The following is a 10,486-nucleotide window of genomic DNA, read 5'->3' as shown; positions in this document are numbered from 1 at the left end:
TATGTATATGTATATATATGTATATACATATACATATATATATATATGTATATATATGTATATACATATACATATATATGTATATGTATGTATATGTATATACATATATATATATGTATGTATATGTATATACATATATATATATATATGTATGTATATGTATATACATATATATATATGTATGTATATGTATATACATATATATATATATGTATGTATATGTATATACATATATATATATATGTATGTATATGTATATACATATATATATATATGTATGTATATGTATATACATATATATATATATGTATGTATATGTATATACATATATATATATACATGTATGTATATGTATATACATATATATATATATACATGTATGTATATGTATATGTATATACATATATATATATGTATGTATATGTATGTATATGTATATACATATATATATATATACATGTATGTATATGTATATACATATATATGTATATGTATCCATATTTATATGGATAATAAAAAAGAGAGTGTTCTTTCAATTGATCGGAGCAGGACACACTTAGAAAGTCTCTGGATGAGCTTAATTTGTATTTCTGGACTCAAATCAATGAAATAACAGTTCCTTTTCCAGGAAGGCCCTCAGGGTCAGGACTTGACCTGAGGCTTAGTTCACTACAATATGTATATGTAGTTTCCCTGATAATCCCTCAACATACGGAATGACCACTGGTCTGGGTCTGGGTTCCTCCTTTTCACCTGTTGGCTGACTGGAGTCCTGTTTGGGGTTCTTCTCTGCTTTCAGGAAGGCCCAGTTAGTTGAGGGAGTATCAGAGAAACTGAGACGTTTATTTTCTAAACATAACGTCCCAGTGGCTTTTAAACCCCAAAATACATTACGGCAAAGACTGGTTCATCCCAAAGATCCAGTCCCCCGGCACAAACAGAGCAATGTTGTGTAGCTGTTCAGTGTCAGGAGGGCTGTGATCAGTCTTACATCGGGGAAACTAAACAGCCACTGGCCAAAAGGATGGCCCAGCACAGAAGATCAACATCATCAGGCCAGGACTCTGAGGTCTACACTCATCTCCAGGCCAGCGGTCACTCTTTCAGGGATGAAGATGTGCACATCCTGGACAGAGAGGAACGATGGTTTGAGAGAGGAGTAAAGGAGGCCATCTTTATGAAAAGGAATCGTCCATCATTAAACAGGGGTGGAGGCCTCCGGGTTCAACTGTCCCCCTCTTACAATGCTGTGATTGCTAGTATCACTCAGCCCTCTGTGAATAGTAAACAGCCATCAGTGTGCTAATGATCCATTGTTAGGCTGATGGTCCTTCTTGAGCATGTGATCAGCTGGTTTTGGTTGTCAGCAGCAAAACTGGTTGATCCACTCTGAGAAGGTGCTATTTAAGAGACTGAGCTGAATACAGCACCTCAGACTGAGGAAGTCTCTCGGATGAGAGACGAAACGTTTCTACATTTTTTTTTTTTTTGTTGATTTGCTTTGTTTTGTTTTTTTTTGAATGTCCAGAGGACCAGATTTAACCTTTTTAGATTTTTCTACCTGGATTATTGAGCATGCATCAGGATATTCTACAGGAAATATATTTCTAAATAAAATTAATAATTTTGAAAAATATATGGTACAACAACCAAAAGCCATATCTTCCTTTTCCTGAATGTGTGCAGAATGGTATATGAATATCTAAAATAGCACAAAGTATGAAATTATGCAGAAGTACTTAGAAAATTGTGCTTTGAATACCTATGCATTGGTACCATTAATAATAAATCTTTAAGAACAATATGGCCATCTTGGTCAGAGATAAACTTGTTGATCATTCATGAGATATAATAAGTTTATTAGATGAACAGATGTGGTCTTCAGATCTATGAATAAAACTTATTTTCTCATGTTTTTGTCTTCACAGGTCCACAGTGAATTTGTGAAGAACATCGAGAACACGTCAGTGGAAAGTTTGATCCAGAAACTGTCTGAGAGTAAAGGAACGGGTCGGGAGAGGCCAGGTAGGCATCCTCTGTCCTGGACCTTCCACTCTGATCTGTGGGTTCCTGCCGTTAACAGAGGGGATGGGTCTGTATTGGAATAAGAGTGCACCATCAGAGCCAATCATAGTAAGCTGCTGTAAATTTTGGCTTGACATTCCAGTTAGCATGTGACACATTGGGGGGGTGGGGGGGGGTCTGTGTTTGCAGATTAATGCAGCGGAACCAACTTTTTGATGAGGTCAGAGCTCGACAACGACTCTTGTGTCAACTTGGCCATGCCACGCTAATCAAAGAAATACCCCTCAGCTGTATTTAGTTCTGTCTCCCCTTTTTGTGTCTTTCACCCCCCCCCCCCCCCCACACACACACATATAAATTAATTGTCAGTTATTGTAGCTCAAGCTCAAAATCTTTTCTTCTGCGCTTGCATTTTACTAACACAAGTCAGTGCAACCTGCTGGATGGGACCAGTCAGCCCTGTTACAAATCTGAGCTGCGACCCCCGCGCTGCTTGTGCTACGTTACGTCAGGTGACAGACACAAAGGATTGCCTCTGCAGTGTTTGTGTGTCCACAAGCCGTGACCCCCATGTCCAAACACTTTATCTGGCAAATGGTGGCCTTCATTTGTTTGGACAGCAGAATTAATTAAAGGTGGAAAAAACGCTCTGAAAATTCCTCTCGTATTAAGCAGTTCATTAGAGGTTGCACAGCAGCTCCGGCGTTGTCAGAAAAATAAGCTGTGTGTCATCTGATGAAATGGACGGACCAGGCCTTTTACTTACACACACATGCACACAGAGAGAGAGAGAGAGAGAGAGAGAGGTTGAATAAACTTTCTATTGCAGAAACAATCCCAGAGTGACACTCTGCGAGGCGGGGGTTCGAACTGTTCAACGATATCCAACTGAGCTGTCAACTGGCAGTGGGCCAGACACGCAACCCCCCTCTGCCCCCTCCCAGTGTCATGTGAAGCACATAGGATTTAAAAAAAACATTTTCTGCTCATGCGTGACTTCACATTTTCTTCACAGAGAGGAGGAAAAGGAAACATCGTATGCTGTGTAAACACAGTCGTCTGTTTGGTTGGTGGTGGTTTAAACACTTCCTAATGTCCGTCCAGATCGTGTGCACAGTTTGGAGTCTTTTTGTCTAAATAATGTCAAATACAATCACAGGATGCTAACGGCAGAGAGGTCCTGCTGAGCCTCAGTCCTGCATGGAGTTTCCACTCATTCTTCTGCTTCAAGGATCCTTTTTGATACATTTTCTTAATCATACCAGCAGCTGCTGCAGAGCTGAAGGCCTAGTATTCCTTTAAAAGACTCATAACGCCCGCCACTTGTGATGCCATAGTTTTATACACTGCCTGGTCAAAAAAAAAAGTTGCCACCTGGATTTAACTAAGCAAATAGGTACGAGCCTCCTATTGGAGAATTACTGCATGGGTGATTATATTTCAGCTGCAACAAGTTATTTAACCCCAACTGGTGCAATGAGTTGCTTCTCATTTCTTAAACAACCATGTTGAAAGACTCATGGCATGGTCATGGAAAGATGTCAGTCTGTTTGAGAAGGGTCAAATCATTGGCATCAAGTAGAGAAGACATTAAGGAGATTACAGAAACTACTAAAACTTGGTTAAGAACTGTCCAACTCATTATTAAAAACTGGAATGAGAGTGGGGACCCATCGTCTTCGAGGAAGAAATGTGGCCAGAAAAAATCCTGAATGATCGTTATCGGCGATCACTTAAATGTTTGGTGAAATCATATCGAAGAAAACAACAGTAGCACTCAGGGCTTTGTTTAATAATGAAAGTAAGAGCATTTCCACATACACAATGTGAAGAACTCAAGGGAATGGGACTGAACAGCTGGGTAGCTTTAAGAAAACCACTAATCAGTGAGGCTAACCAGAAAAAAAGGCTTCAGTTTGCTAGGGAGTATAAAGATTGGACTCTGGAGCAATGGAAGAAGTTCATGTGGTCTGAGTCCAGACTGACCCTGTTCTAAAGTGATGGTGCATCAGGGTAAGAAGAGAGGCAGGTGAAGTGATGCACCCATCATGTCTAGTGTCTAGTCATCATTGCAAGATCTCTGTGAAAAATGAATGCAACACTGGAGGAAATAGGGCAGCACAGTGGTACAACTGGTAGAGCTGCTGCCTCTCAGCGAGCAGGTCCCTGGTTCAAACCCCGGTCCAGGGGCCTTTCTGGGTGGAGTTTGCATGTTCTCTCCGTGCATGCGTGGGTTTTCTCCGGGTACTCTGGTTTCCTCCCACAGACCAAAAACATGCATGTTAGGCTGACTGGTAACTCTAAATTGTCCCTAGGTGTGAGCAAGAGAGTGAATGGTTGTTTGTCTCGTTTGTCTCTATGTGTCCCTTTGATGGACTTGCGACCCGTCCAGGGTGTCCCCCGCCCCTCGCACAGTGATTGCTGGACATGGGCACCAGCGACCCCCGTGACCCAAAATGGAATAAGCGGGTAAAGAAAATGGATGGATGGATGAAATAGATCTTGTGACATTGCAGAAGCTTACTGAAACAATGTCACAGAGAATTCTTGCTGTAATCAAAGATAAAGGCTGTCCAACCAAATATGTGACCGTTTTTAGGCCAGGCAGTGTACTAGAATCATCTTATGTTGAGAAAAGATGGAGTTAGAGCATTTCTTGAAGTCTGAAGAGATCTTGTACTATGTGTTAGTTTTTGGATTATGTATAGTGAACACTCTGCTACTATCTCACCACAATTTAGCTCAGTATCTGTAAAACTGACTAAAATATGATAATTTTTATGTTTGCTAACTTTGGTTAGCTGTGACAGTTATCTTGAATTGGATTCCCTTCAAAAGGTAATCTGTTGCTAAAGAGCATTGAAAGAATACTTTCTGATTGTTTCATTAAAATCTGACCAGTGGCTTGTGAGATATTTTGCTAACAGACAGACGGTGTTGACTTCAACACTTTATGGCATAGTTGTAAGCACAAATGTTGCACATATGTGTTGTGCTCAGTGGATGTGTTGAAGATGATGTTCATCCAATTTTAACTCACTAGCAGTAAATTTATAATAATAATAATAATAATACTTTATTTATAAAGCCCTTTAAAACAACCAGAGCTGCCCCAAAGTGCTGTACATATAAAATCAAGAACATTTAAACGCATAAAACTGTTGTTAAAACCATAAGATCAATAAAAACCATTGCAGAGCAAATTCAGGCTGTGCTAAAAGCCAGGGAGTAAAAATGTGTTTTTAAAAGAGTTTTAAAACTGGACAGTGAATTTGACTGAGATGGCAGCCATTTTTGTGTTGGCTAAGCTCAGTTAGTTGTGGCACCCATCTTGAATTAGATACACTGCAAATGTTTGTCAGGTGTAGATGTTCATCTAATGATTACTTTCTGTTAGTTTGGTTAATCTCCATCCAGTAGTTGATGCAATATTTTGCTGACAGACAAACAAAGAAAAACACTCACATGGACACAGGGCCTTTATTGCCCTTTTGCATGAGGCAGCATGTGGAGGAGATTATGTCAAGCGAGTTAACGACACTGTCCACATCCTTCATGCTGTTTGTCTCTCCTGTCTTATGTGAGCTTCTGTGTTTGTGACTTTGCAGGCGGATTTGTTGCGATGGGCGTTAAACTCTTCTGACGGTGCTTTGTGTTGTGGCTGTTGTGTATTAGCGTGCACGGAGGAGGCCTGGTCCTGCACAGCGGAGGGGTCTGGTCATCGGTGTTCTTTATCCACATGACTTGGCGTACCTCTCGTGACTCGCTGCCTCCCTGCGCTTCACTCATGCCAGACAGAGCGTCGACTCTGCTCGCGACTGGCGTCCTCTGGGGAGAGCCCATCGGACGGACCGCTGCTGCTGCTGCTGCTGCTGCTGCTGCTGCTGCTGCTGCTGCTGCGTGCATCCCGAGTTAAAACGTTGTTGGCTTTGTTGTTTTCAGGTCAAGGCATGTTAGTGGATCAGAATACAGCCAGAGGGTCCAGCCCAGTCTTTGTGTCTTTCTGTGTGTCATCTTACTGTTCAGCCTCTCACTGATACAGACTATCTTTATCCGTGCGCTCCGACTGAAGACACACACTGTCCTGTTGTCACAATTAACTTGAACAGCAGAGCTCAAAATACCTTCTGGATTTCTCTGAATGACATGAAACCACATTTCACCCCTTCTCTCGATTTACCACCTGCTGCTGAAAGTGAAGGCGGAACGATAATGGTTTTGTTGGGTTTCACTCATTGAGTCACGAGAACTCATTTTCAAGAGAGACCTGTTTAGAAGCAGATGATGGGGGTTAAGGGCCTTGCTCAGGGGCCCAGAGTGGGGCCAATGAGGGTGGAGGCAGGTGTGGGCGTTTCACCTTTTCCACCCACATTTTAATGTTGATGGTACCGGGAGTTGAACCTGTGACTTTCCAATCACAGGCCCATCTTCTAACTGTACCATTCCATTGTGAATTATCAAAGTGTGTTGTTTTTTTATCTTAACTGCTACAAAACCTTTAGTACATTTTTTTTGAAGTGATGTGAAGCATGGCAGTATCTTGGGGCTAAATATGCATAATTGATGAGAAATAAACCAAGTGTGGATAGTTATTTATTTATGGCTGTTCTCTCATCGTGTGATGGACGTTTCTGAATGACTAAAACAAATGTTGTTTTTGCCATCACCAATTTACTGCTGGTTTTTCTCCAGTGTGACTGTACTGGTATGTTTGCAGAGCATTGTTTATTCCTGTTCTAGAGTGATGGATGATTTTAACAAGACAAAAGAACAGCTTTTGATCATGTCTATATAAACACTTCATCAACTGGGTACCACTGATTTTCTTAATTTTTAGAAATCGGAAATCGGACGATACTTGCATGAGAAACTGATTTGACCGATTTTTTAAAATGTTAACAATTGTCTGGACTTCATTTATATTTCAGAGCACTACCTCATGGCCAGTTAAAACAAGTTTATATTGTTTCTAGGATATTGTTCAAGGGTATGTTTTACAATAAAATAATGTTGGAAAATTGAAGGTGCTTTGTGACCTTTAACACCTGACAGTGGTGATTATAAAACTAAATCGGAATCGACAGGTCAGACTTTTTAAAAATCGGTGATAGGTGTAGTGTTCTAAAGGGCTAGGTTAGCTTCAGAGCTTCACTACAGTCATATTTAAATAACAAGTTCTCTCTTTTTCGAGCTACTTGACAGATATGTGACAGAGGTACTGTGTGTAGATGGTTTAATCAGTGACATGAGACGTTAATTTTCTTTGACCCATCAAAATAAATGTGGTCATTTATTAACAGAATCAAAATTTAACATCATAACATTGTACACTTGATTAGACTGATCTAGTTCTGATTAATAAAACTTGGCACGTTTTACTTAATAAAAACAACAGACATTTCTGAAGATATCTGGATTAATTACTGGCAGGATAGAAGAGTTTTAAAGATGGGAAATATGGAGGAGTTTAAAGGGAGATGTGGAGGAAGATGTATGTCTGTAGACCAGAACAACACGATCCTTTCAAGCGCAGTTTGCCCGCGGTACACTTGTAGTGAAGCTCGTGACGACTCTTTACCTTGGCAGAGGATGAGTCCGCTACGGTCAAGAGGTCCCTGGCACGCTACCTTTCAGCGTCTCCTCAGGGCGGCTGCGACTCGGCAGAAGTCGTGAGATACTCTGTTCTACAGAACAAACTTCCTCAGAAGTTGTTGGGCATTCGCCTGGTGATAGTCACAGCGAGGCGCCGTGACTCCGGCAGGGATGGATGACTCCCATCAGCATGGAAAACTGAGTCCGAAGTTCCACTCAGCAGTGGAAAAACTCCAGAACTCCATAACAGCTAGAACTCTCCCAGAACCTCAGAAGACATTAATCCAGGAGACCCAGAAGACTCAGAAGACTGACAGTTCCAGGAAGTGTCGACTTTTAAAGAGTTCTGCTTCCGGTCACTTTAGTAAGTCCTGATTGGTTGAAGCAACCAACAGGGGTGTGGTTCTAGTGATGTCAAAGGGTTTTTACAAGTCAAGAAAACAGCAGAAATGTTTAGGAACAGACAGAGAAATGTTTTGGCGAAGTGAGAAACACTGCAGGTGCCAGTTTTCTTATTTACTGTCTGAGAGGTTTAAAAACACGACAGCTCGTTCTAACAACTTGTTTTTGACTGTCTCCGACTTTTGACCGACATCACTCTTTCTCATTTCAGACAGAAGATCAAAATGCATAATTACTTTGTAAAATAGACATTTAACTTGATTTCTAATTTAAATGAGGTTTAAAAATCATTAATACTGTTTCACAGTTGATTTAAAATGAGTGGTTCACTTCAACATTTAAAAATGGTATGAACTAAACACACTTTTGATTATCAAGATATTGTAAAATAGTGATGATAATATAAAAAAAGAGAGTGTTCTTTCAATTGATTAGTTCAGGATACAATTAGAAAGTCTCTGGATGAGCTAATTTGTGTTTCTGGATTCAAATCAATGAAATAACAGTTCCTGTCCCATGAAGGTCTTCAGAGGCAGGTTTTGGTCGGAGGCCTAGTCCACTACATAGGCCAGAAAACTGCAATCAATGCACCCCTAATCAAAATACTTATATTTGACCATGCTAACGTGTCACAAGATCTCGTGTAGGACTGAGCGTGAAGTCATTGCACCTTGTCATTTGTAATATTAGTGTCGTGTGTCCCATGCGGGTCATTAAGTTCCTGCTTTGTGCAAACTCCACACCAGTGCATTTCTATGAATACCAAATCTGCTGTGAGCATTTTCAGAAGAACACAGTTGTTATGTTGATGATTCCAGATGTGCATCTTTCTGAGGAACAATCTCTGGTGTTGTGTAACCTTTTGTGTTACATCTCTGTGAGGCCCACCTGAATTGACCCCCCCAAGTTCTCCCTGTGGGAGCAGCCTCACCCTGATTGTGTGCATGTCCTGTACGGGATGCTAGACTGCATGTTGTGTGTGTGTGTGTCAGCAGTGGGTCTTTAACTCTCTCTGCACCAAACAATCCAGTGTTGTGTGTGTCTTTTTAGGACCTATAGAGTTTGAGGAGTGTAACACAGCGGTTGCAACAGAAGGTGAGTTTTTATTGAAAGTCTTCAAAGAATACATTTTAACAAACCTATTTTCAAGTTCCATATTAAAACGAGGTGAAAATGTAGTTAATATTCCATCTAATCACAGATTTGAGGAAGAGCACATTTTTATTTATTTTTAATTAAACGTTTTGTTTTTGCTTTAGGTGCCAAACCACGGAAAAGAAAACCTTTTGGCATTCCAGGTCGAAGGAAAGACAAGGACACCGACTCCACGTGAGTGACGACTTCACGTTTAGTTCAGTTTGTTAAATTTACTGTTTTTAACTTAAATGTGAAACATTTTTCAACTTCTCGTTCAGGGAGTCCACAGAAGTTGAAGCTGCTGTGAGTATTAAAACACACATGGGCTGTATTCTCAGTCTTCAGGAGTTTGCTTTGTGTCTGTTGCACGTCATGTTTCTCAGCCTGCAGGAAGAAGACTAGACCATTTTCTCCTGTTTGCTCATTTCTTCTTCTTCTGTTTGTGCTTGTAGAACACTGCCAATGGTGCTCCCCCAGGATATTTTGGCTCTATAGACATCCAGAACGCTGTAAGCAACCTACATGCCCACACACACATTAATCACATTAATCATATTAACACACTAATGTTTGATCAAAGCATACAACTTTATTTCATTCAAAATGGTAATTTACCAGCAACTGAAAATTACAGTTTGAATCAAAAAGTACAACTTCTTATTAATAAGTAGTATTTGTAGATATTCAAAGTTATTATCTAGAATAAAAAATGACCATGAACTGCTGATCTTTAAAACATTGTTCAGTTTGGTTCAGTTGTGTGTCAGTGGCATATTTTGTATAAATTATTGGACCAGTTTCCATTGTTCCTTATCTGATTGTGTAGATGGAATTCAAAAATATCAATACCTTGTACCATTAATATATCCTGTGCTTTTATTGTGTATCTACTGTAGTTCCCTATTTTGTGTACAGTAGTCCATAAGTTTTTCGCGAACTCTATCACGGTTTTTCAAAATAAGATTGGACATGACACAGTTGGCTGATTGATGGATGAGCCGCACGATTGGCATGAAGTTTTTATTTAAAATAAATTATTTTAAATTATTTAGCACCTGTTTCACCTTTGTGCAGCCCATACTGCAGGATAAACTTCCTGCTGCAGCTGATCAGCTGTTCTCCGTGTATAGTGGAGAAGTGGGCGTGGCCAAGAACGCTTGCAGGTGCAAAGAGCGGCAGGTGGCAGAGAGCTTAAATCATGACATGCTGTGCTCTTTTAGTGTTTAGAGTTTAGAAACATTGTTTAGAATATTGCAAAAATGTGGGAATGGTTTAAAACGCTTTTTATATATATATATATATATATATATATATATATATATATATATAT

At 40.0% G+C, this 10,486-nt stretch overlaps 1 protein-coding gene across 1 annotated transcript in view; it reads left to right on the top strand.

Annotated features, from left to right (window-relative positions):
* The window catches only part of fcho2 (FCH and mu domain containing endocytic adaptor 2), a gene marked incomplete at its 5' end in the record, with an annotated part of 149,371 nt that overhangs the window by 42,025 nt on the left and 96,860 nt on the right, over positions 1–10,486 (top strand). The window contains 5 exon segments of the mRNA XM_037692381.1: positions 1,929–2,025; positions 9,070–9,114; positions 9,279–9,348; positions 9,435–9,459; positions 9,609–9,665. Of these exon segments, the coding sequence (XP_037548309.1) occupies positions 1,929–2,025; positions 9,070–9,114; positions 9,279–9,348; positions 9,435–9,459; positions 9,609–9,665 (294 nt within the window).

This window comes from Nematolebias whitei, chromosome 18 (genome assembly GCF_014905685.2).
Source record: "Nematolebias whitei isolate Nwh7 chromosome 18, NemWhi1, whole genome shotgun sequence".
Classification (NCBI taxonomy): Eukaryota; Metazoa; Chordata; class Actinopteri; order Cyprinodontiformes; family Rivulidae; genus Nematolebias; species Nematolebias whitei.
Note: the sequence above shows the minus strand (reverse complement) of the source record. Positions and strands in the feature narration are given on the sequence as shown.